Source organism: Phascolarctos cinereus, unplaced genomic scaffold, assembly GCF_003287225.1.
Source record: "Phascolarctos cinereus isolate Bilbo 61053 unplaced genomic scaffold, phaCin_HiC Scaffold_2;HRSCAF=192, whole genome shotgun sequence".
NCBI lineage: Eukaryota > Metazoa > Chordata > Mammalia > Diprotodontia > Phascolarctidae > Phascolarctos > Phascolarctos cinereus.
In genome coordinates, this window is record NW_027555625.1 from 34,590,853 (window position 1) to 34,617,048 (window position 26,196).

A 26,196-nucleotide genomic window follows, 5' to 3' on the forward strand; every position below is an offset into this window, starting at 1 on the left:
TACCCCTAAAATATAATTAACCTTCCCCAAAGTGATAGCTAGAAGAAAAAAAATCAGCCTCTACCTCACCTTCCCTCACTGACAGCCTTGAGGCGTAGATCTGGCTTCAAATCCTGCCTTTGACGCTTCCCCACCTGGCTGACCACCTGGATTTCACGATCACCAGAAACATCATTCTGCGAGATGAATTCACCTCCCTCACGCACACCTCTTCCCATCATTTCCCACCCCAGCTGCAGGACTTCATCACACCCATAATCCGAGTTCATGTCCTCCCCATTAGGTGATGAGTTCCTTGAGAGGGGACTGTCTTATGCCTTTTGTTGTATCCTTTGGCACATAGGAGGCACTTAATAAATGTTTCTAGACTGACTTTCACAATGCCCTGTGAGGCACAGTTTGAAGGAACTAGGTAGGCCTAATCTCAAGCAGACTGAAATAGGGTGGGTAGCTGTCTTCAGGTATTTAAAAAAGCTTTCAGGTAAAAGGATTAAATTGTAGGGAAAGGAATAGACATTTATTAACAGACTCTCTGTGCTAAGTACTATGTTAAGTGCTTTTACAAATATTACCTGATTTGATCTTCATGAGAACCCTGGAAGGTGGTTATTGTGATTGTTTAATTGTTTCAGTTCTGTGTGACTCTTTGTGACCCCATATGGGGCAAAGATACTGGAATGGTTTGCCACTTCTGACTCATTTTATAGATAAGGAAACTGAGGCAAGCAAGGTTAAGTGACTTGTCCAGGGTCACACAGCTAGGAAGTATCTGAGGCCAGATTTGAACTCAGGTCTTCCTGACTCCAGGCTTGGCACTCTGTCCATAGGCTGCCCCTCTGGAAGGTAGGTGCTATTATTACCCCCACTTTACTGTTGAGGAAACTGAGGCAGACTGTGGTTAAGTGACTTTCCCAGGGTCACACAGCAAATAAGCAGCATCTGAGGCCGAATTTGACCTCAAGTCTCCTGAGTTTGCAAGCCCAGCACTCTTATCCACCCCACCACATAGCTGCCTCAAGGCTTGCGATCACAGATTTAGAACTGGAAAGGACATTCAATGCTATTTAGTTCAACACCCGCATTTAAGAGAGGGAGAAACTGAGGCACAAAGAGGTTGACAGACCTGCTTAAGGTTGTAGATAGCAGAACTAGGAGCAGTGAGTGAGAGCTACAAAGAGACAAAGTGAGGCCAGATTACAGAGAAAGGCCCATTGTGGGAGCTGCTCCCAAGTGGAGTGTGACCCCTGGCGAAGTGCTGGGATCACCCTCCTTGAGGGTCTCCAAGCAAAGGCTGGATGCCACTTGAGTGTGAGGTTGTGGGGGTGTTGTTCTTTTTGAAAATCCAGCCTCGTTGTGTTTTCAGGTCTGAATCTCTCCCTCCTTCTGTAACCTGGAGGCTACAGCCTTCTAAAGGCTACCCTTTAGCAGCCCAAGATCCAGGAGTCTGGGAGCTGAGGCCACACTGGTGCTCTAGGGAGCAAGGCACAGAGGTCCCTTTGGGAGCCAGCCCAGCAGTGGTATAATGGTGCATTTGCATTTGGTGGGACCAATGCTATACAGAAACGGGAGTTAAATCTGAGCCCACTTTCCCAAATGACGGAGGTGGTCTAGGGGAGGGTGTGGTCCCAAAGTGGAGGGCTTCTGTTGTTGAACTATCTCTGAAGTAAATATCCTTTGTAAAAGCTAATCGATATTAAATGGTTAAATCGAACTGGGGTACACCTTCCTCCAAGCACACACAGAATCCAGAGGAGAGCGGACTTAGGTTTATAGAGATATGTGGTCCAAGGTTAGGTCCTTTAGCTGGAAGCCTTTTCTCCCCTTCCTGGGGCCCTTGTGGAATTCCCCTTAAGTATGGTGATCATTTCTGCTTTCCCTATACAGTTCTGAAGCTACCTTTCCTCAGTATATCTAATTTGACCTAAATGGCTGGTGTAGACATTGCCATCAGTCACTGACATTCTGGGAACATTGCTAGGATGCCTTTGGGAAGTCTGAAGTCCCCAAACCTCCAAAGTTCACAAGAAATAAAGGGGAAAAAAAACACCAAGGCAGAGAACTGAAGCCCACATTGCCTGGCTCACAAGTTGGTTTTGGATAGGAGGGCTCATATAGCACTGCAGGAGGAGACCCGCCGCCCCCTTCCAACCAGAGATCCCTCCCGAGGCCTTGGTTGGACTGTTCCCTCCTCTAGGCCGCCCACTATTAAAGGTCAGGCTTGTGAACTGGACTGCTAATTAATCCAAGCCCCACTAGATGTAACTAGTCTCCCCAGCTAATCCCAATGCTACTTCCTTTGGAGCATCATTTCACTTCATCAAATGATTCTCACTCATTTCAAAGTAAGGACTTTTCATACCCAGTTTGACTGCTTCAGTAGAGGTGTTCTCATCCGAATTAAGGTAACTGTTGCTCTGTCTCACTCTTCCTAAGACTCCATTGGGGTTTTCTGGGCAAAGATACTGGAATGGTTGCCATTTCCTTCTCCAGCTCATTTTACAGATGAGGAAACTGAGGCAAAGAGGCTGAAGTGACTTGTCTGAGGCAGGATTTGAAATCATCTTTGTGACTTCAGGCCCAGCGCTCTATCTACTGTACACCTAGCTATCCCAAGGAAGGTGAGGACTTTCATTTGATTGCTTCAATCGGTCCCCACCCCAGTTTAATGTTAGCTATCCTTATCTAATCTACTAGAGTGTTTTCTAATCTACTAAAGTCCATAGTCCCAACTCCTAGATATCCTTCTAATGACTTGGGAAGGTTCTACCTTCCCCAAAGTCTCATACTAAAGAATCTTAGGAAAAGTCGGTGAGGTTCAGCTCATCAAATCCACTAATTAACATTCTTCCACACTTCCAAATACATGATGATTCCATTTGAGAAACAAATAACATTCTACAAAGTTCGAACAGGTTAACTACCTTACCAAAGGCCTACCCCAGCCCCCAAACAACAAAGAACAGAAAAAGGAAACAAAGTCAGGCTTCCCTTCTTAGAAGGAAAGCCTAGTTTCTACAGAGCTCCAAGAGCGTATGAAGATCTCCCCACAGGGATCACGGACTTGAACTTTACCGAAAGTCACTCTCTTACCCTTCCAGGGAGAACGCAAACAAAACTCCTCTAGGATTTCTTCAACGAATAAAGCCTTCCAACTGGGGCCCAGACAAAAAGTCTAGTTGTCCCTTCCTATAAATTCTTGTGTTGTTTCATTCATGTCCAACTCTTCATGACATCATTTGGGGGTTTTCTTAGCAAAGATACTGGAGTGGTTTGCCATTTCCTTCTCCAGCTCATTTTACAGATGAGGAAACTGAGGCAAACAGGGTTAGGTGACTTGCCCAGGGTCACACAGCCAGTAAGTTGTCTGAAGCTGGATTTGAACTCATGAAGATGAGTCTTCCTGATTCCAACCCCACGGCTCTGTCCACTGTGCCCCCCAGCGGCCCTTCAATAGCACACCAAAATTTCACCAGAGGTCCTTCTACAATAGACAATCCCCTTTAGACGGCCAGGAAAACTTCCTGTGGGTCTTTATACCAAAGGGTATATACATAAAATTTCCCTTAGTGAATCCTCCCTAATGCAGGGACATTCCAAATGAAGTTTCTAACTCATCTCCTCACTAGGACAAGCAGATAAAGTTACAAAATATATACCAATAAAAGCCCTCAAAGAGGTGTGGGGCTCCCAGAAAGGGGCTAAACACTTAGGGCTGACCACTCGGTGTCTCTAGGCCAGCAGGCAGATTGTATCCAACAGGCCTCCATTCCTTAAGGAATCCAGACAAATTGTGCAAATGTAAGTCCCAATAAACAAGCAGTCTAGGACTGCTTAAAGGAAAAGAAAGGGAAAAAATGAACATCTGTGAGCGAGGCACCAATATCTTAGGGATGCAAAAGCCATTCTTCACACATTAGTACAATATTCATACTGGGCAAAGTTACCCAACAGGTATTTACTTCTACATAAGCATGCAAACAAGTAAAATGAGCATAAAGAAGCTGGTCCAATGTAGCAAACAGAGGACTTTGTTTTTGATCTCGGGCGTAACAAGGAGCCACCAGTTTATTGAGTGGGGGAGTGACAATGTCAGATTTATGAGTTAGTAAAATCTAAGTGTTTGGCAGCTGTGTGGAGGAAGGATCGGAGTGGGGAGAGGCTGGAGGCAGAAAGACCAGTGAGGAGGCTATTACAGTATCCCATACAAGAGATGATTTGGGAGGCAGCTAGGTGGCACAATGGATAGAGCTCCGGCCCTGGATTCAGGAGGACCTGAGTTCAAATCTGGTCTCAGACACATAACATTTACTAGCTGTGTGGGCAAGTCACTTAAACCCATTGCCTAGCTCCCCCCCCCAAAAAAAAATAGATGATGTGGGAGGGCCCAGGCTAGGGTGAAGGGTGTGTGAACAGAGAGGAGGGGAACTAGGTGAAAGATGATGGGGTGGAAACAAGAAAATTTGGCAGCTTGGATGGGTGAGGTAAAGGGGAGTGAGGAGTCAAGGATGATGACACTGAGGTTATGAAGTTGGGTGAATGGAAGAGGGAAGATGAACATGGTGGTAGTGCCTGTTACTCCCCTGTCACTGGGGAGGCTGGTGGACCACCTGAGCTTGGGAGTTCTGAGGCGTAGTTGGACAAAAGACTATCAGGTGTCCTCACTAAGTCTGGTACCAGTCTATGAGCCCCTAGGAGAAAGTGGGGCCAGGAGGCTACCTAAAGAGGGGCAAAGAGACCCGGGTCAGAAGCTATATTTTACATCTCCAATCTGGCGAAGATAGGGAGACCCTGTATCCAAAAACACCGAACAAGAATAGGAAAGTCCAAAAGAGGATAGGTCTTAGGGGAAAAATAATTGGATGAGACTCATTCTGACTCATTCTGTGTGACTCACTCTATTCCATCCCAAATGAAAAGGGAGGAGGCAGGGCTCTTGCACTGAGCCTACTCTCTGAAGGGGTCCCAGGTGATCTGGGGAACACGGGGTGGGGAACCATGAGGGGTCTGTAATTTTCCCAATGGCACCTGCCTACTCATTGCTATGGGTGCTCCAGTTAGAGTTAGGCCATGACTGCCCAGAGGGTCTGCTCATTGAGAGTCTGAGAACAAAGATTGCAGAGTGGAGCTGGAGAATGTTGGGAGATAAGGGTTGAGGTGGAGACAAATCAGTTGTAGGGAGGATGGGCTCTCTCATCAGTTAATCACACAGCCCTTGAGGTCAGGCCACAGCTGCCTCTTGGGAGGTCCCATATCTAGGCGATAAGCACCTGCCAGTTTGCAGGCAAGGCCATTAAGATTATGTGGGGTGTTCTGGGAAGATTAACACATCGAATGTGAGGGCTTGCGACACCCTTTTCAGGGTTGCTCATTTACCTCTGGCAGCCACCTTTCCCCCAACTCTCACCTGTGGCTCCAGGAAGCTGTAGCATGTACAGTGGGCACACCTGGGTACAACTGTCTTATCAGACAGGTTAAACCAGGTGGAGGGCAACCAAAGGACCTCAAACCTGTTGGTGAGTTAGGTGAACGTCTACCCCAAGTGTGCAAAGACTTCCCTCAGTGGAATAGGTGGATGAGAACAATTTATTCCAACGACCAGGAAGGCGGCTGAAGCATGTGCTGCGGAGCTTGGCCAGACATCAAAGATGCCAAGGTGGCACTGCATCCAGGGCCAAAGTCAGGTGTCCTGACCTTTGTCCTGCCACTGGAGTTCAATGACTCAGGAAGAGAGAGTGAGGCTGATGACTCTGCATAATCTGTCTCACTTAAATCCAATTCATGCACAAGTAAAGATCTCACCAGTGGTGTCACTGGTCTTTGAAAACAAAGGATGATGCCCAAGCAGAGAGAATCCTTTCAGTTTATTCACACATCCAACAGAAAAACAAGATTAGCAGCACCATGCTTACACAGGAAGGCACTGCCGAACCTCAAGGCTCTGAGAACTCGGTTTCTATCACCAGGAAAGACTAGAGGACTAGTTCCCAATGGGTAAGAGTGCATGGAGCTAATGGCTTTGCATGATTCTGGATGCCCTTCCAAACTTAGCCAGGTCCAAGGATCAAACAATCAACCAACTGGAAAATAACCCCTATTCTGTGCCAGGCACTGTGCTAAGTGCTGGGGTACAAAAACAAAGGTGAAGTAGTCCATGGCCTCAAGAAGCTTATGTTCTACTGGGGAAGCTACATATACATCAGCAATTAGATACAAAATACCTAAAAGATGAATAAATGCAAGGTAAATTTGGAGGAGAAGACACTAGGTCAGAACTCAGGGACCAAGGCTTTCTGTAAAAGGTGCCACTTGAACCGGGTCTTGAGGGAAACCACGGGATTGTGAGAGGTAGGTATGAAGAGGAAGTGCGTTCAAAGTACAGGGGACAGCTTGTGCAAACCCACAGGGACAAGAAGGGAAGAAACACGTGTTTATGAAGTGCCTACTTCATGCCAGGCATTGCGCTAAGCACTTTACAATATTGTCTCATTTGATCCTCACAACAACCCTAGGAGGTAGGGGCTATTATCCTCATTTTACCCATGAGGAAACTGAGGTTAAATGACTTGCCCAGGGTCACACACGTAGGAAGTATCTGAGGCTGAATTTGAACTCAGGTCTTCCTGACTCCAAGCCCAATGCTCTACATACTTCACCAGGTAGTTGCCTGAAGAGAGGAGTGTTACAGGGGCAGCTAGGTGGCGCAGTGCATAGAGTGCCAGCCCTGGACTCAGGAGGAACTGAGTTCAAATCCGACCTCAGACACATGACACTCACTAGCTGTGTGACCCTGGGCAAGCCACTTAACCCTGATTACCTTGCTAAAAAAAAAAACGGAGAAAGAGAGATGAGTGTTACTTGTGAGGAACAGGAAGAAGGGCAGTTTGGCTAGACCCTAGCGTTTGGAAAACTAGTGATGTATCATAAGGTTGGAAGGGGCTAGGTTGTGAATAGCTTTAAATGCCAAAGAGAGGGGGTCCTATGGATCCACAGGGAGTCACTGGGGTTTAGTGAGTAGGAGAGCGATCTGGTCAGACCTGCACTTTAGGAAAATCTGCCTTCCTTCTGAGAGGAGTCCCAGTGATAGGACAATGCTATGGTTTTGGAGGACTCTATAAGACCCCATGGGGAAGGAGGAACTGAATAGAAAGATGCATGTTGAGGGGAGAGAATCGCATCAACCCTCTGTGGACTACTATGAGTTTTTATGTATTTTCTGAGACGTGAAATAAAGACTGTCCTATACCTGATATGTGTGGTTACCTCAATGGCTTGCACGGGATGCAGGGACCTTTTCAGTCCTATCCGTGAAGACCTAGAGATAATCTGGACGTAAGATGTTCAATAGAGAACTCTGGACCGCTCCAAGATTTAAATGGATCATTTATAAGCCTAGATGTTGGAGTGCTGGCCCAGTGGTCCAGTCACTTCAAGTCAGTCAGTCTACCGACAAGTATTTTTAAAGTGTCCTATGTTTCAGGCACAAGAGGAAAATGAGTGTCAGAGAAGGAATTCAAACCCCAACCTTCTGTCTCCACATCCAAGCCCCACAACAGCTGGGCCTGGGCTGGCAAGGAAGCAGATCTCTGAGTGGAGAGATCAAAGGAAATCTGGCCATTTCCATCAGCTGGAAACACAGAATCTTTAGAGGCTGAACTCAAAGGATGTCCTTGTTAAGCCTGGCTGCTCTTCCTCCTCATTTCTTGGGAGGAACAGAGGGCAATGGGTTGTTTTGGAGCTGGGGATGTGCGAGACAGCCTTGACCTGCTGTTTAACTCTTTTGCATTCAGGATTGATTCAGGAGGAGCTGGGTTCCAATCCTGCCCCTGTCACTTATGATATGACTCGGGGCAAATCGCTTCACCCTCCCAATCCCAATTTCCTCAGTTGCAAAATGGAATAATAATACCTGTAGTACTTTCCCTGCCAGGTTGTTGTGAGACCCAAATGAGATCATGTATGCCAAATGCTTTGCAAATATTATAGCACCATGTAAATATGGTCATTACTATAATCATTATTATTAATGTCTTTTCTCCCCTAATAAGATCACAAGCTCCCAAGAAGAAGTCCAACCATACATTTCTCTTCTGTCTCTCCCAATTTCTAGCATTAGGGCTTGGCCCAGAACTGGTACCAGGACAGGGTGACTGCAGCATTTGCCCACAGGGCCAACATTTAGAGGGTGCCGCCTATGGTTCAGCAGCAAGAAACAGCTGAGTTTAACACCTTGAAATCAAGATTAATTTGTTACAATAGCAAGCTACCTGCCGGCACTCTCTCCCCCATGGCTCCTCCTTGGCCAGCCTGGCTCCTTTGCTCCCTCTAAACGTGCCAAGGGCCCCTGGCATTCCACTTGGCAAAAAGAAAAACAAAACAAACAAAATAAAAACCAAAACACCCCAGCTAGTTACGGTTCTGCCTCAGCCTCTCAGAAGTCAGTGACTCAGTCCAATCCTGTCGAGAGGGATCAAACCTGGAAAGAAGGGGACGAGGGCAGAATTTGGGCAGGGAATTTGAACTGGTAGTACATTTTGCAGGAGGCATGAGGAGGGTTTTTCTCGGTCAAGTTGTAACCAAATATTCCTGTTTCACCAAGAGCTAGAGAATGGAGTTTAAATGGCTGGGCAGTTAATATATAGGCCAAAGATAAGGAGGCACTTCCTGAGGCCAGTGGCTTCAGAGCCCTTAAACAAGAGACTGAGAGAGACTGAGAAACGCCCAGAGCTGGGATCAGGACCGAGAGGGAAGGAGGAGCCCAATCACCAGGGGAGGGGGAGGGATGTTTTCCCCAAAGGATGGTGTATACTGGGAGGCAGCTGGCTGAATGAGACGGTCTCTGGAAAGCCTTTCCAGCCTGAGGAATCTGGGGTCTGTGTTAGAGCCAGAGCCTCTAGGAGGATCCAGTGAGTCAGACTTCTGGGGTCCAGGGAAAACACCACATTCTGGGCCTAGGGCCAGAGATAGCATTGTGGGCTATGAAAAATGCTGAGGCACCATCTACAAACTGAAGGACTCCCCACCACCCCTTCCTCCTTTGCCCTCCTCTGCCTCTTTGACCACCCCCCCCCGCCCCACAAATAGTCATGGGGTAGCAGAGAGCTTGAGCAAGGAAGGTGGTCAGATGGGTTTGTATTAGGAAGATGGTAAAAAAGAAAAAAAACATGAACACATCCCCTGAAACTCCTGCCCCTGGATTAAGAGAGATGATATAGGGGCAGCTAGGTGGCGCAGTGGATAAAGCACTAGGCCTAGAGTCAGGAGGACCTGAGTTCAAATCCGGCCTCAGACACTTGACACTTACTAGCTGTGTGACCCTCGGCAAATCACTTAACCCCATTGCCTAACAAAAAAAAAAAAAAAGAGAGAGAGAGAGGGAGAGGTGATACAATCCATTGGAAAGAATAATGAATATAATATAGATGGAGTTAGATGACCTGGTTCAAAGCCATTTATTGTCTATTTGACCTTGGGAATGTCAATTTAACTCTGGGCCTGAGTCAAGTCATCTACAAAATAAGAGGCTTGGACTCAATAAATTACAAGGGTCCAAAAAGTGCCCACCCTGCAGGGGGAGGATCTGGGTTTGAATGTTGGCTACGTCACTGACCTGTGTTACAATGCATCTTTGGCCATATCACACCCAAAGGGAAGAGTGACTCAGGGCTTCAGACAGTGACTCAAACAGCAGGTGCCCGGCAGCTGAGTCGGAATGGGTTGAGCCAGAGCCCTGGTTCCACCCCTTTGCCCTGACCTCGGAGAGGCTGAGAGGTCTGTAGGTGAAAGAAGCAGGAGGCAGGAGGCTTGGAGGCAGTGCCAGGCAGAGAGGGTGGCTGAGCCCTTCGGAGGAGTCTGGGAGGGAGCTGCTGTCCCCTTCCTGCTCTCCCTCGTCCCTTTCTACCTCTCTGGGGACAAGTCCAATGTCTGCATGTGTTATTACTCACTGTAACTTCCGGTCTCCTCCGTTCCCAGGCTCCTTCTGAAGGGCAGCTAGCAGTTGGGAGGCGTCTTTATTGTCGTTGTCCTTGGGTTGTTTCAGTCGTGTCTGACTCTTCATGACCCCATGTGGAGTTTTCATGGCAGAGATACTGGAGTGGTTTGCCATTTCCTTCTCCAGCTGAGGAAACTGAGGCAAATGAGGTTGAAGTGACTTGCCTGGGGTCATATACGTAGTAAGTGTCTGAAGCCGGATTTGAACTCTGGTCTTCCTGACTCCAGGCCCAGCACTCTGTCCACTGTGCTACCAGCACCAAAAACATGAGATAAAAATGTTGGTCAACATAAACCCAAGCTGTTTGTTGTATTTTACTTATTGCTTAGGTATACAGAAGGGGGAGAGGGGACAGAGAAAAAGATAAAGAAAAACAGAGATAGAGACAGACAGAAATGGAGGAGGAAGGAGGAGAGAAAGAGGAGAGGAGAAGAGAGGAAGAGAAGAGAGAGAGGAAAGGAGAGGACAGGAGAGGAGAGGAGAAGAGAGGAAGAGAGGAGAGGAGAGGAGAGGAGAGGAGAGGAGAGGAGAGGAGAGGAGAGGAGAGGAGAGGAGAGAGAGGAGAGAGAGGAGAGGAAGAGAGGAGAGGAGAGGAGAGGAGAGGAGAGGAGAGGAGAGGAGAGGAGAGGAGAGGAGAGGAGAGGAGAGGAGAGGAGAGGAGAGGAGAGGAGAGGAGAGGAAGAGGAGAGGAGAGGGAAGAGAGGAGAGGAGAGGAGAGGAGAAAAAGAGGAGAGGAGAAGAGAGGAGAGGACAGGAGAGGACAGGAGAGGAGAGGACAGGAGAGGACAGGAGAGGAGAGAAGATTCCCTATTCTAGGTATAAGATATTTGGTTCAGATGAAAAGGGTTGGACCTTGAGGCTAGGGACATTAGGGAAAAGGGGGGAACCAGTATTGGATAAGCCTGACAAAAGAAATAGTACACAGGCTGACTAGGATAAGGAAACCAGAGGACCTTAATTCAAGTCCCTCCCCCCGCACCTGGTACCTGTGTGGCCTTAGATAAGTCACTCATCCTTCCTGTGCCTCAGTTTTCACATCTGTAACAAGAGGGTTAGCCTAAATGATCTCTGTGGTTCCCTTCCAGTCCTAGATCTATGATCCAATAAGTCTGAGGCCCAGCTATCTTTAGCAAAGAAGAGAGTCAATTAAAAAAGCCATGGGGCTAGCAAAGTGGAGGTGGCCATTTGGCACGCTGGCTTTGGAGGAGTTGATGATTGGCCAAGGAAGGGGGTGTGAAATTGCTAGGGAGCCTCCACCCCCTGAAAGGGCTGGGCGTGTTGGGGTGTGATTTCCCTGGGCATACTGTCATAGGCCCTCAGACTCCAGCAGTGACCGACAGCTCAACCTGTGGTGCTCAACGGTACCACCTGGTGGTCACGTTATAATCCTATGCAAGAAATTCTCCTGGATGATGTTAATCAGGTTAATGAGGAAAGAAAAGAAAAGAAAAGAAAGAAAGAGAGAGAGAGAGAGAGAGAGAGAGAGAGAGAGAGAGAGAGAGAGAGAGAGAGAGAGAGAGAGAGAGAGAGAGGGAGGGAGGGAGGGAGGGAGGGAGGAAAGAAAGAAAGAAAGAAAGAAAGAAAGAAAGAAAGAAAGAAAGAAAGAAAGAAAGAAAGAAAGAAAGAAAGAAAAGAAAGAGAGAGAGAAAGAAAGAAGAAAAGAGGAAGGAAGGAAGGAAGGAGAAAAGAAAACGAAGTTCCTGCTCTCAAGGAGCTTACAGACTAATGGGAGGAAGGGAGAAACTGGGAATACAACACACGCATTCATAAGCAAATGCAAAACAAATAGCACATGACATCAGAGAGTTGGACGCAATCATGAGTGGAAGAATAAAGAAAGAATTCTTGAAGGAGGTGGCATTCCAGGTAAACCTTGGAAGGAGCTCAGGGGTCCAAGAAATGGGGACAAGGAGGATGGGGGAGCATTCCAGGCATTGGCACATACAGACAGAAGATGGAATGTTCCATGTGGGGAATAATCCATCAACATTTATTAAGCACCTACTATGTGCCAGGAACAGCCAGCAGGCCAATTTGACGGGAGCATAGAGTACATGAAGGGGAAGGATGTGTAATCATCCTGGAAAGGTGGGCTACAGTCAGATTGCAAGAAAGATTGTACGTATGAATGAATGGATGGACAGATGATGGATGGATGGAAACACATTTTATTAAACACTCACTGGGTGCCAGGCACAGTGCTAAGCACCTGGAAAATAAAAGCAAAATGGTGCCTTCCCTCAAGAAGTTTTTAAATATATTTTAATACAATTTTAATTTGATATGTTTTAATAGAATACAGCACATATAGAAGAGTGATTGGGGTAGGCAAGGAGTAATGTTTTGCATAGAGAAGTCGGAGGGATAGCTGAAAAGTTGGGGATGGGTGGTGAAGGGTACTCTGACAGCAACGTGGCATGGGGACAGCTTGGAAGTGGAAAAGTAGGTCTGAGGGCAGGGTGGGATAAGGTGAATGCTCACCAATCACACACAGCCCAAGGTCAGGAGCTGGAAGGATGCAGACATTTAAAAAATGACATTGTCCCTGTTCTGTGAGGAACTGACATTCTATTGGAGGGAAAGGGATTAAGAAAAACAAGTATGAGATATTTCAACTCAATAAACATTCACTAAATGCCTAAGCAAAGACCACAAAGAACGTATTTGCTGGGTGCCTGGCAAACTTAATTAAACTAAAAGTTAATTTAAACTAAAAAGCATGGGGAGGAAGAAAATGGCTTATGTTTAAACTAGAATGTAGGAAGAATGGCTGGCGAGATAGATCCCAGGTCCCAGGGGCGATGTCCAAGAAAGGAGTCAGTAGTAAAACCCATAGCCTCAAATATCTACACACAAATGCATAAAGCTTAGGCCACAAGCAAGAGGCATGAGAGCTCCCAGGGCAAGGAGGAAAATTTGACTTCACTGAGGTCACTGAGACTGGGTAGGATGAGACCCAAAACTTGTGGTTTGAGATGGGTATGCTTAGTTCAAAAGCATAACGAGACAACTAAAAGGAAGCTGGAATGGAATTACATATTAAGAAAGTACACTCATGGGAGCAAATCCAATAACCAGAGGAAAAAATGATTTTATTTATTTATAATAAAAAATAAAATATAATAATTAACAATAAAATTGTAAATGTTTACAATAAATATATAATAATACATAAAAATCTATTTGGATGAAAAGCAACGGAGGGATAAATAAGCAACTTTTTATCATTGATTATACTACAGACCACCAAGGTATAAACAAGAAGCAGGTCACAAGTTTAGGACAGAGACACACAGTGAGAGGCATGGCAGTTACCCTGATATCTCCTGAAGTTATTACCTCTCTTCTCTGCCAGCAGCAGAGCACCTAATACTCTTTTGACTTGCCTTAATGGTAATTTCACCCTTGGGAAGGTAGAGAAACAAACAAACGAGAACTCTATTGCCGTGATGACCCAGCACTCACTCTCCCAGACCAAGACCGCCTAAATAATAATAATAATGATAGCTAACATTTACGTAGCACCAACAATTGTGCCAGGCACTATGCAAAGTGTTTTACAAAAATTATCTCAATTTAGCTTCACAACAACTCTGGGAAGCAGGTGCTGATATTATCCCCACTTTACAGATGAGGAAACTGAGGCAAACAGAGGTTAAGTGACTGTATGCCTGGGGTCATACAGCTATGAAGTGTCTGAGGCTGGATTTGAACTCAAGTCTGCCTGGCTCTAGGCCCAGTAACGAGCCACCAACTGAATTTCTGGCTTAGGGCTTTAGGAGTACTCTTGAGAAATTTTGGGTGACTCAGCTTGAGCCCCCATTCTGGTGTGTTCTCCCCTACTGTCAGCCATTGTAATTAGCACCCCTGTTCCATTTGACTAATTGACATCAATTAGCTTTTACAAAGGAGTATTTACTTCACAGAGACAGCAAGAACGGAAGTTTGAGCTCTTCCCCTTCATTCTGTCCCATGTCCCTGGGAGAACGGACTCAGTCTTAGCAGCTTCAGGACTTGCCCCGCCATGTTCACTTCCAAATGCAACATGGCTGATGGATGGATACATCTGCACGTATACTGCTGGGCTGCTCCAGCGAATCCCAGCGTAGACTCCAGATCCCAGACTCTGGAGGCTCTGAATTCCTAAGGCCATTATCATCTCCTCTTTCACCTAAAATAAAAAAGAGGCAAAGAACCACATTCCATTGGCCTCCAATGTGGGAGTGCTCCAGGCTTCTCCCCTTCCCTCTGTGTCTATCACCTGAATAGCAAAGCAGGAAAGGCAGCAAGGGAATGACCTTGGTGATGTAAGTGCCTTGGATTGCCCTGATTGTCCAGGCAGTCAGTCAAATGACTCTTTTGTTCTTTAGATGACCAACCCCTTTCCATAGCTTTCTTTTACTATTTAAACATTTTATTCTCTACGTTACACATTAATGAAGACATCTACAGAAACGTATGTAAGAAGCTGAGAGCTGGTAGTGAAGTCATAGTTGTGATATGTTTTTCTAAATATGGATCCAAAAGACCATTTTATTCAAAAACACTCAGGGAAGATGGTACAAATGCGGTTTTTAGCATCAGAGTTCAAAGGCCCACACTCATTACTTCAGTTGAACACCTTTTTCTCCTTTATTAGATTCTTCCAAAGAAGCTGAGTCAGAGGGATTTTCTTTTGAATTCCTGTTTTTTTCCCCCCCTGTTTTTAAACAATCATCCTGCAACATTCTTCCTCATCCGACTGCTAGGACAGGTTAAATTTTGCTGTCCCTGGTTTTCCTACGGTGTTTTGGCACCAAGCATTTCTTCTAACTTTATGGTGGCTTCATCATTCACCTTCTAAGTATCTTCATCAGTTGCCTTGTTTTTTCATACTGCGCCCAGTGGAACAAAAGCTGCTAATGCGTTTCTGTGCATATCAAAAAAAAGCAGCTCTTAACACTGACAGCCCCCGGTTCAAGAAGATAGTAAGTCTAGTTTCCGAGTCCAGTTAAACACTGCTTCTCAGTGAAATATGACTTTCTTTTGGGAGATGCTGCAGATTATCTGATAACCTTCCACAAAGGGCTTAATGAATAATACTAAAAATGGTATCACAGTATTATTTCCTTTGCCTGTAACTAAAATGTCTTGTGGAGTCGCTTGAATGATTTCATTTTTAGCCTTCTTCAAAGTCCTACAGTGCACTTCCTGGAAAGAAGATGAATTCATCTGAAAACACATCACGTAGGAAGTCAAAGCAGCTCTAGATGTCCTCTTTCCTGTCACCTGCAGTGATATCACCACAAAAGAAGGACTGACAAAAATGGTAAGCAACCGATTCCTGTAGGCCACACATGGCGTAGCGATCTGCTAGAAAATGAGTCCTTCAGCAATTCCTGGTTCTCCGCTTTCCTCTTTCAGAACTACCTGATCCTTGGTAAGACTGATGATGTTGGAATGCAGAAGAAGGGAAGAATGCATAACTTCATCAGCAGCTACATTATCAGCAAATTAGAAATCTTCCAAAGGCCTGTGTTAAACCTTTCAGCCAGACAGTCTTCTCCACCAAAACATCAAAGCCCATTCTCGGTCAGTTCTGAAGAAATACAGTGGATACAAGATTCCACGCATTAAGAACCATATTTTCAATTTGCAGACATTCTGGTTTGTACACAACATATCCTCAGATGTTTTCTGAGGGATGTGTCTGGGAATTATATGGACCCCTACTCATTTTCCCATTTGCCATGGATCTTGCTGTATCTGTGAAGTAAATACTCCTCTGTAAAAGCTAATCAATGTTAATTAGTCAAATGGAACTGGGGTGCTAAATACTGATGGCTGAACACACCAGAATGCCATTATATGGGCCCCAACTCATTTTCCCATTTGCCATGGATCAAAGTAATAAAGGTTCTCCAAAGTACATGTGAATGCTTCCATAATTTGCAGTGAGTACCTTCCTTGCTTTCAGTAGGCCAGCTGTTGGCTGCAGTACCTAGAAGGTCACGTGCATATAGAGTTTCTTTTAATGGTCTATCATAACTGATGTTCACTGGAACAAGGTAGGTGTCAAAAACTTTTCTCTTAAAAAAAATGGTTCCCTGATGATATTGGGAAGACCAAATTTAGAAGTCAAGGTTTTGGCAGAACAGCTTCTTGTTCCATCAAGGAAAAACTCAACCAGAGTATAACCATTCCACAACGTGGTTTTTACATATTCAGAGAACACAGTCCAACAGAGTCTATTTCCACCAGATGTATGCACATGACATTTGGAGCAGCTCATCTGCCAATTTCATCCCCAGGAAGTCCATTCCTCCCGCAATGACAGGTGCAGGTAAATCACAGGTGTATAAAACATAAGAGTCTTAATCAAAGAGTCAATATAACTTTCGTGACTAGGCAGCAGAATGACTGCGTGCTCCTGGACGGCCTGTTGTAATCTCTGAATACCATCTTCCTTCACACAGCTTGTAGGTACCTTAAAACACTTCACTCAAACTGAAAGAAAAAAATCGGATGTCTCCCAGACACAATTTGTGAGCCATCTCACCCAGGATCACAGAAGCTTCCTCTTGGATCATATCAGCAGACTCTTGCGTTTCCCTGGAAATCTGCCTGATGATATTCTGAACCTCCTCAAATTTGAGAACAGTACATTTAATGGGTACATTTAAACAGTACGTTCATTGCATGCTTCAGGTCCCTGAAATGGCATCTCTCTTTCAACAAATCTTCAAATTCATCCCATTTTTTAAGGTCTTCTGAATAGAAGAGTCCGGGGGTGGCAGCTGTAGAGGTAGAGGTGGAAGCATACTGATGAGCGAGTCCCCGCCATGATCCCACGGCCCCTGTCCGGGACACGCCTGAGCTTCTCAGGTAAGCGGGAAGGGTGGCGCTGACCACCGATGACCTGGGCCAGCAGCAGACCCTCCTAGGGGCCTCGGGTGCTGCTATCATGGCCCCCAATGTACCCTTTACCTCCCACATGGTTAGCTGCCTGGAGCCATGTCTAAGGACGCTCAGGCCTTCCATAACACCTCATCCCTCCTTTCAGTGAGTCAGTCAGTGAGCATTTATGGAGTGCTTACTATGTGTCAGGCCCTGTGCTTAAGGCTTAGGAAACAAAGAAAGACAAAAAACTGCCTGCCTTCAGGGAGCTTCCAGTCTGATGGGGGAGGCAACAATAACGGTAGCAATAAGATATAGACAGGATAAGGTGGAGATAATCAACAGAAGGAAGATACTAGCATTAAGGGGGACAGGGACTGTGTATCCCCCTTTTCTCTCCCTTATACTATTCTAGACCTGATTCTCACCAACAGGGAGAAACTATGGTTGAGCTTAGCACAGTGCCTGGTGCCCAACAGGTGCTGAATAAATGTTGATTGATTACTGAGTGGTGGTGGTTGTTTGACCTTCATTGTTGAAGAGGGTCATGACATCAGGAAAGCGATGCCATGACTTGCAAGTGAATTGGATTTAAGTGGGAGGGATGGGAGGGCTGTGCAAGGTCACCAGCCTCACTTTTTCCTCTAGAGCCATCTGGGTCCAGATACAGACTACTGAGGTGGAAATGATGGGAACCTTGAGAGGAAGTGACCACTCCATCCTAGAGTTTGAGAGAGGAGAGGAAATCTGGGCAAGGTCTGACACGGTTTGAGGGATACCTCCTCTGCCCCCCCCCTTGTCAATTAGATTTCAAAGGGTTCAGAAGAAAGGACAGGCAGAATCCCATGAATGAAAATTCTCCTGGGGAAGTCAGCTGAGGAGAGATGGGCAACTCTCCAGAATGAAGTTCTGAGGACACACAAGGAAATGATTCTGATGAAATAAGAGAACTTTATGATCCACAAAGAAGTTCCCTGCCAATTCAGATCTTACAAAATATGGAAGCAATCGAAAGTAAAGAGGGACAAACACATGAGTGTGACAGAATCCTCAAAAAAAAAAAAGGGTCAGGACCAAGCCTGAAACCAGAGAAGAGCTGAGGAAATACATCTAATTCCAAACCTTGCAGAGGCGAAATATCCCGTATATTGTCAGATAGGATCAATTTGTCAACTGATTCTGCCGCCTTTATTTCTCTTTAAAATCTTGGCCACAAGGGACGGCTCATGGAGTGGAGAATGTGGGGAAGGATATGTTCAGAAATAAAGGTGATGTGAAAACAAAAGATGTCAACAGAGATAATATAAAAAACAAACAAAAACCATCCGGAGTGTCTGGAGTGATAAAGCTTCAGAATGAGATGAGGCTGGCAAGGAAGACTAAGGACAACAACCTGGGATTTTTCTGTTTTAAAGCAGAGGATGAGACAAAGATAAGGGCACTGCTGGGGCAAGGGTGGGGGAAGTGGTTCCATTCTGACTTTTGTTTCTTTTTGCTCTGGAAGGAGAATCACTTTTGGACTAGAAAGACCCCAACCCAGTAATCATTCCAGGAGACGGATGCTGCTGCCTCCCACCCCCCACCCCCCCAGACTTCTTAAATCCCCACTCTCCTAAATTCCTTCCACCCCTAAAAGCCCTGCAGTCAGCAAACAGTCCATCCACCAAAAGGGCGAGGCAGTGAGGGGGTCCTGAGACACACTCACAGCCAGGGTCTTCCCCTCCAATATCAGCTGTCATTCACACTGTCTAGAGCTTCTACGTGCAGTTTGTACATCGTTGCCTCCCCCATTTGAATGTAAACTCCGTGAGGACAGGGATTTTTTTGGGGGGGATGGGAATGCTGTGTATTCATCAGCACTTAGTCGTGTGCTGAGAACAGAGAAATAACAACTATCGTTTATGAGGGACTTCAAGGTTTGTAAAATGTTACAGGTATTAATGTTTGTAGTAATTTACAAATAACATCTCACTTGATCCTCACAACCACCCTGGGAGGTAAGTTATTATTATTGTTATATTATTATCCCCTATTTTTTATTGCCATTAGTATCTCCATTTTACAGTTGAGGAAACTGAGGCAGAGAGAGGTTAAGTGACTTGCCCAGGGTCACACAGCTAGGAAGTACCTGAGTTCAAATTTGAACTCAGGTCTTCCTGACTCCACACCTGGCTCTATCCACTGCACCATCTAGCTGCCTTAGAATTGCTTTTCAAAGGCAGTATGTTTGGGACCTTCTTGCATGCACTGGACTCAATCCATGCTGCCTCTCTTCCCTAGAACCTTGGACTCTGTCCTAGACTCGGGGCTCTGAACCCAGCCTCAACGCCCTTTCCAGGACACCTATAAACGCTTCGCCTCCTCCTCTCCCCACCTCCTTTCCCCCGTATGTGTGTGTATGTGTTTATTGCCTGTCATATAGTAATAAATGCTTTCTCATTCATTCCCCAAGTATAATTCCTTGAGGGCAGAGACTGTCTTGTATCCCCGGCTCTTAACACAGTGTCCAGCACACAGGTCAAAGCCTTAGGATACACAGCAGACAAATCCAAAACCTCTTTCTCAGGTAGCCAGGTGGCACAGTGGTTGGAGTACTAGGCCTGGAGTCAGGAAGCCCCGAGTTCAAATCTGGTCTCACACACTCAGTAGCTGTATGACCCTGAGCAAGCCACTTAATTTGTTTGCCTCAGTTTCCCCAACTGTAAAATAGAGACACTAATGGCAACAATAGGGGATAATATATCATATGGTGATAAGAATATAGTAATAATAGTAACCTACCTCCCAGCATTGCTGCGAGGATCAAATGAAGTACGTGTAACGCACTTCGTAGAGTGCTTGGTTTATAGTAGGCACCTGATGCTCGCACTCTCCTCCCCCTTTCTTGGAGAGGGCTCCCCCACACCCACACTCACACCTGTTTCAGTAAAATGCCCAGGAAGTTGTTATCTACAAATCTGCCCTAGTTTTAATCTTCAATCTCTTATCTACTGCCTCACTCCTTGATGCCTGCAAACTTTTCCAGTTCTCCCTAATTCTTTAAAAAAACCAAATCCTTCATTTGATCATACCTTACCCTCAGGTCCTTTCTCCCTCCTCCATTTCATAAACTCCTAGGAGAAACCGTCTACACCTGTTGCCTCTACTTCCTCTTCACAACCTAGACCCCTCCTACCACTCCAGACACACCTAACCCCCCAGTGTGCTGATCTGCTGGCACCAAGTTGAACAAGACACAAGCCAGCCCCTCCACCTCTGAGCTCTGGGCATTCTCTCTGGTTGACCCTGATACCGGGGACACTCTCCCTCCTCCCCTCTGACTACTGACCTTCCTGGCTTCCTTTGAGTCCCAACTAAGATCTCACCTCCTACAGGAAGCCTTCCCCGACCCCTCTTAATTCTAGCGCCTTCCCTGTTAATTAAATCTCATTTACCCTGCATATGACCATGCTGTTCTCCCTTAGACCGGGGGATGAGAGGCTGCAGACGAGGCAGCCATCCAGGCCCACGAGGAGGGAAGTTTGGGGCATTGGCCTCACTTCTCACCACAGTCGTCACTTCAGCTTGGCACCTCCTAACTGGGGGTCTCTGAACTACTTTTTGAAAAAGATTTTGAGAACTGTCCATTAGAAATTACGTTTCCTTTATAATTGTTTTTTATTTGATGCTTTCAAAAGCATTATTCTTAGAGGGGGCCCACAGGCTTCCCCAGACTGCCCGAGGGGTCCAGGACTCAAAATACTTGAAGACCAGAAGCCCTGCTTTAGCACAAGGCAAACCTGGTTCCGATTAGCTTATTCCTATTAAGTTTTCATTCTGGTGACAAGGACCTGTAGGACACACAAGGGGTTGACTTCTCCCCTCCGTCATGCTAGGGTTTGGGAATGACCCAGACGGGAAATCCCAGCCCTGGAGTCTTCACCTCCCAAATACAGGAACCGCCAGACAAGGAGGAAAACCCCCACCCCCCCATGAGGTTTCTTGGGGTCATTTATTACTTGGCCCTGGATGGAATAACATGAGACCAGAAGAGTGAGTCTGTAGTCCAGGGATGGGGAGCCTGCGGTCTTCCAGGCCCTTAAGTGCAGCCTTTTGACTGAATCCAAATTTTACAAAACAATGATTCAGTCAGAAGGCTGCACTTAAGGACCCTGAAGGCCACAGGTTCCCTGCCCATCTAGTCTTAGGAGTCCTAATGCACACCCCTAGTTATCACACCAAGGGCCAGAGCCAAGTCAGGATGGGGGATGTGTTTTGTTGTCTGAAGCAGTGACTGGAACCTGGGAAATCCACACAGTCCCCTCATTCAAATGCTCCAGCCAGGTGGTTGAGCTGCGGCTGAACTTGTCAGGAGCAGGGTGTGGGAGAAGAGGGACCACACATCTGGCTAGATGGCTGTCAGGGTCACACAGGTGACAACGAGCCTTCCGGCAGCGCAACCCGGAAACCCTGAGCGGGACCCAGTACAAAGGTCCTCTAGCGGAAAACCAAAGTGTGCAATGTGGAAAGCACCCTGAGGCACTAGAGGTCACGGCACACAGACCGAGCCCTTCCACTTGCACAGCGGGTCTCTGCCTCGGCCTGAGGCTGGCCTCCCCACCGAGGCTCCTCCCCAGCAGCCCAGCCGGGTCGTCGGCGCCAGGCTGAGGCTGCGGCGACAGACGGAGGGCAGGAAGCTGAGTCACTTGAGGGTCAGGGTTTTCTGAAGTCTGTGGTTTCATCTGCTCCCAATGCCTCCTAGAATAACCGCTGTCAAGGTCATTTCATGGCAGGCAGATTCCATCCCTGCTGACTCAGAGCCCAGGCAAACACGGGCCCATGGACCATAGTGTCCTCTGACACGCATGGTCTCCCCTCCTCCCTTCCTGGGCACAGCATCAGCTGCTATTTGTGGATTTGGAAATCAAATCACTTGAAGAAAGATAAAAGTGTCATCTCTGAGCAACGGGACGCACTTTTCCCAACACTTCTCACCCACAAGCTCATGGGACAGGAAAGGTCCTCAGAGACACAGCTCCTACATGAAGCCTTTCCTGCTCCCTGCCCTCCCTCCCCAAGCACCTTATACTAAAGCACCTGGAAGCTATTCACTTTCTGTTTATTCTGAACATCCTTACATATGGTGATGGTGTCTGCCCCACAGAATGCAAGGTCTTTGACTCCCCAGGGCCTAGCACCGTGCCTCGCTGATCCACAGCTGGTGTCTAGTGGATTCTTGTTGACTGAATGACCTGATGCTCACTTTCTGGATGAAGTCAAGAGAGCAAAGACAGGTCAAGGTTTGCTCCACAGTAACACAGCAAATAGGTGCAGAGAATCTCTTCATGGGAAGCCGTCAGGACGGCAGGAAGGTCACGATTGTAGCACCGTGCACTGGACTTTCCAAAGTGTCCAGATGTCCTTCCTGTGAGGTGAGGTAGGTCCTGTGTCCGCTCAAGACTCCACCTTCCCAGGCCATCTGTGCACACCAGCCAGAGGGCAAAGAGGAGAGAGTCATGGCTATCTCAGTGGCTGTTTGAGGTCAAACAGGCCCGTTCCTCCCTTGACAACCTTCCCGACCACCAGGCAGGCTGACGGGGATCTCAGCTCATCATGGGCACCTGGTACAGACATAAGAGAGTCACCGGTTTTTCCTGCCTGAGGACAGGCCCTGCAAGGCAGATGCAATCTAAGTCATGGTTCCACTAGGGTCCCTCCCTAGCCCCCAACCCAAACAAAGACCAGGATCTCTCAGCGCCCTTTTGAAACTTCCATCTACTCTGGGCAGCGATGGAGCAGGCTAGTTCTCCTGGACACTAGGGAGAGGCTCTCAAGCAGGCAGGGGATGGAGAGCGAGGCCCGGCTGGACACCGGCCTACATGTCAGGAGGAGGCCTGGCCGAGGGAATCACGGCCCCAGGAGATGACACTGCCTCCAATCTCGAGGGATACTGTGTAGGTGAGACACCCTCCCACGGAAGACCCCATGGGCAAGAGTCCACTGGGACTTTTAGGATGCTCGGCTATTAGCCTTGAGATGTTCCCTTGCCCTCTGCCAGGTCCACCCATCAAGGGCTTGATGCCATCATTTTCTCTTAAGACACATGAGAGGGCATTTTCCCTGGGCTGTGGTGATGGTCAAGAAGTAGCAGGCACAACTGGACCTAACAACAGTAGCTGCTGTTGACGTTTCACAGAGGTCTTCAACTGGCAAAGTAGCTTACATATCAAGATGGGGAAACTGAGGCTGGGAGACTCTAAAGGATTTGTCCCTGGTCTGCTCCGGGACTACAGGCTCACACTGCTAGAGAGTGAAGATCTGAGATACATCATCTTTTCTGACCTTCCCACCAATGCTGGGAGAGGGGTGCGACTTTTACCTCAATATTAAAGATGAGAAAACTGAGACAGAAAGGTTAAATGACTTGCCCAGGGTCACACAGCTAGGATATATCTGAGAACAGACTTGAACTCAGCTCTTCCTGACCCCAGGCCCGGTGCTCTATCCTTAGAGCTCCATTTTCCAGAGGTGTCTGGGCTGCCTGCGGCATGCTGCTGGTGGGTAGGAGGCTGGCCGGAGCTACTGGGCAGCTGGTGCCCTTTATCCCCCTTGATACAGTCACCAGCACAGTCATGTCCCTCACCAACTCTGACCAGCCTCCCTGTGTGCGCACCCTCGAGCTCACTTATAATTGGTGAGTGTTCTAAAGGGACCCTCGAGTTTGTTAATGCATCTGAAGAAGGCTCCGGCTGTCTGCGCCCTCCAGACACGAGGGTAGGGATGGGCCTCATGCACTACCCTGTCTCCTGGGGCCCAGAACAGAGAGCTGGCTTGGTGGTCTCCTTCCCCTGTCGGCCCCTCTGTGCACCCCACAATTTAGCACACGGCTCTAGGACACTTGCTCCTTCCCTTGAGTCTGAGCTCAGACACCACCTTCTAAAGGAAGCCTTGCCTGGTCCCCCCCAAGCAAGCACTTTCCATCTCCCCTGGATCTAGCTTGTCCCTCATTCGACCATGAGCTCACTGAGGGCAGAAAACATGTTGTCTGTGCTCCCAGCACTTGGCATGGCGCCTGGGTCAGAGGAAGCAGTTACAAAAGGCTCGTGCCTGACCAACGGAGCCGAGAAGTGGGTGGATGACGGCGGGCACTCATCTCCCTCTGTCCCCTCTGTGCTGTCCAGCAGATGGTAAGGGCTGTGCATCAGCAGCTTGAGGGAAGGTGTGGACAGACAGGGCTGACATCCAGAGAGGGGCTCCCTGAAGCACCCTCTTGGCCACAGTACCTGAGCACAGAATTCTGGCCAAGGCCCCAGGCTCTCACTGGGCCGGTCTCTCAAGCACCACAGCTGCTCACTCAGGTGAGCTGGGATTGCTTTGTTTCTCTACGTTTCATAAAGATGAATGTTGCCAGATTTTCCTCAGATAATCCCATTTCTGCTTCCTTCCCACCCTGCCTGCCCAAAGCAAAACCTAACTCATTTCATTCATGACACAACTGGAGTGTAGCCCAGGAGACAGTTAGGAGCCCGCAGGTCAGGAGTGGTCCCCACACAAAGGGCTGGGGAAGCCAGTGAACCCAGAGCCCCGCCCAGCCACTGACCCATCATGGTCGCCTCCTTCAGGAACTTGAAGCTGGTCTCAAATGTCATCTGCTGCAGAGGGGAGGAGTTGGACTGAATCCCAAACCGGTTCAGAGGTTTGTAAACGCCCTCAAAGCACATGTAGTCGGCCACCAGGGAGAGGTGCCGGGGATCCACGGCAATGCCTGTGGGGAACAAAGAAAACGCAGAAGGATTATGACAGAGACTGGAGGGAGGGAGGAAGAGGCAAGCAGGATGACCACACCCACGCTTCTTTAACTAATTCTCTGGTCCCTCTCCCCTACAGTGCCATCAAGGCCTGCAGCCGCACTAGGTGAGATGTGCTGGCCACTCTCAGGTTCACAGCCACTCTGGTGTTGGCTCTCGGGTGAAACAGGAAGTCTCCAGGATGCTGTTTAATGGCCTGTGCCATCGACCTTCCCAGCCTGCTCTCACACATTTCATCTCCCTGCTCAGTTCTACATCTCAACCTCTGTATCTTCTGAAGCAAGCCCCGATTCCCTGCCTTGGTAACACCCTCTCTCTCCTCAAAGTAAGCTGTTGCTGTCTACACCCGCACTGTATCCTGGTAGGAGAACGGCACTCCTCAAGGGCGGGGATGGCTTCATTTGGCACAGTCATTTTTGTTGGACTAAATAAAGAAATCCTATCTCTGGAACACTTCAGCTACAAATGGAGCCATAGGCACAGAGAAGCCGCAGTTCGGGAGAATGGCAGGACTAGAGGCACCACTTTCACCTCTCATGGTACCCTTGGTCACCTGGTCCTGGTGGGGCCCACACAACAGCTGGACAAGAGAACAGCAGGTTCTGTGCCAATCTCAGTCACCAAGGGAGGCGGGACAAATAGTGACATCCCAGACCTCTGTCCTTGTTGCTTGGCGCCAGAGAAAAGGCGGGTCCAGAGCCTCTGACCCTCAGAGCCATAAGGGACCCAAACAAGACTCCTGGGGACAGCCCCCCAGCCTTGACCTCCATGTCTCTACTGAGGAAGCAGCCTGACCCCGAGCGGGACAGCTCCAGGGCCCTTACAAAGAGACTCAATGGACATGCATGCGACATCTCCCTCATTCCTTCTGCTCACCGGGGCCAAGCAGAGCAAATCGAATCTCTCCTGATTCAAAGAGGATGGTGAAAATGGTGATAGAAAATACAGCATAGGGGGGCGGAGCCAAGAGGGAGGAGTGAAAGCAGTGACTTGCTTGAGCTCTCCCCCAAACCCCTCCAAATACTCATAAAAAATGGCTCTAAACAAATTCTGAAGCAGCAGAACCCACAAAAAGACAGAGTGAAACAAATATCCAGCCCAAGACAACCTGGATGATTGATCAGAAAGGTGTATCGTGCAGGGCTGGGGGCACAGTGCAGCACAGCGTGGGTACGCAGGCCTCAGCGAACCTGGAGCAGGCCTCAGAGGACTGAATCGCGGGCAGCTGTGGAGGTTTCCAGACTCCTCAATCCACGAATGCCAAAGACAACTTAGAAGGTCAGTGGGAAAAATCTGTTTCTGTTGGTGGTCAGAGAAGAAGGCGGGGTCTCAGCTCCATTCCCCAAGAGCCTGGCCCTGGGCGAGGCAGCTGCTTTTCCAAGCTTCCAGCCCACAGACTGAGGGGGAATCCAGTGGTTGATCAGAGAGAGATTGTAGGGATCTCTTTGCCAGTGCTGAGGCAGGAATCTCTTGCTTTGCCTGTGTGTGGATCTGGGTCACAGTTCTGGGCAGCGGTCCTGGGGTGAGGAGGAGCGCTGGCTTGGT

At 47.8% G+C, this 26,196-nt stretch overlaps 1 protein-coding gene, 1 long non-coding RNA gene and 2 pseudogenes across 3 annotated transcripts in view; all 4 read right to left on the reverse strand.

The window, feature by feature from the left end:
- LOC110196364 (uncharacterized) overlaps nucleotides 1-11,195 on the reverse strand; it is a 37,053-nt gene extending 25,858 nt beyond the window's left edge. For both annotated transcript variants that reach the window (XR_002321168.2, XR_013484435.1), the window contains exons 1-2: nucleotides 10,975-11,195; nucleotides 9,942-10,237 (exon numbers count right to left, since the gene is read on the reverse strand). This is a non-coding gene — a long non-coding RNA (uncharacterized LOC110196364). The remainder of the gene's footprint in view (nucleotides 1-9,941; nucleotides 10,238-10,974) is intronic.
- A 1,866-nt stretch (nucleotides 11,196-13,061) lies between these two features.
- LOC110196340 (dihydroxyacetone phosphate acyltransferase-like) lies at nucleotides 13,062-15,679 on the reverse strand (annotated as a pseudogene).
- Nucleotides 14,398-18,404, reverse strand: LOC110196341 (dihydroxyacetone phosphate acyltransferase pseudogene; annotated as a pseudogene).
- Nucleotides 18,405-21,945: 3,541 nt separating this feature from the next.
- Nucleotides 21,946-26,196, reverse strand: part of POLR1A (RNA polymerase I subunit A) — an 87,844-nt gene continuing 83,593 nt past the window's right edge. The window contains exons 33-34 of the mRNA XM_020969477.2: nucleotides 24,444-24,608; nucleotides 21,946-22,464 (exon numbers count right to left, since the gene is read on the reverse strand). Of these exons, the coding sequence (XP_020825136.1) occupies nucleotides 22,364-22,464; nucleotides 24,444-24,608 (266 nt within the window). The 3' untranslated portion in view covers nucleotides 21,946-22,363. The remainder of the gene's footprint in view (nucleotides 22,465-24,443; nucleotides 24,609-26,196) is intronic.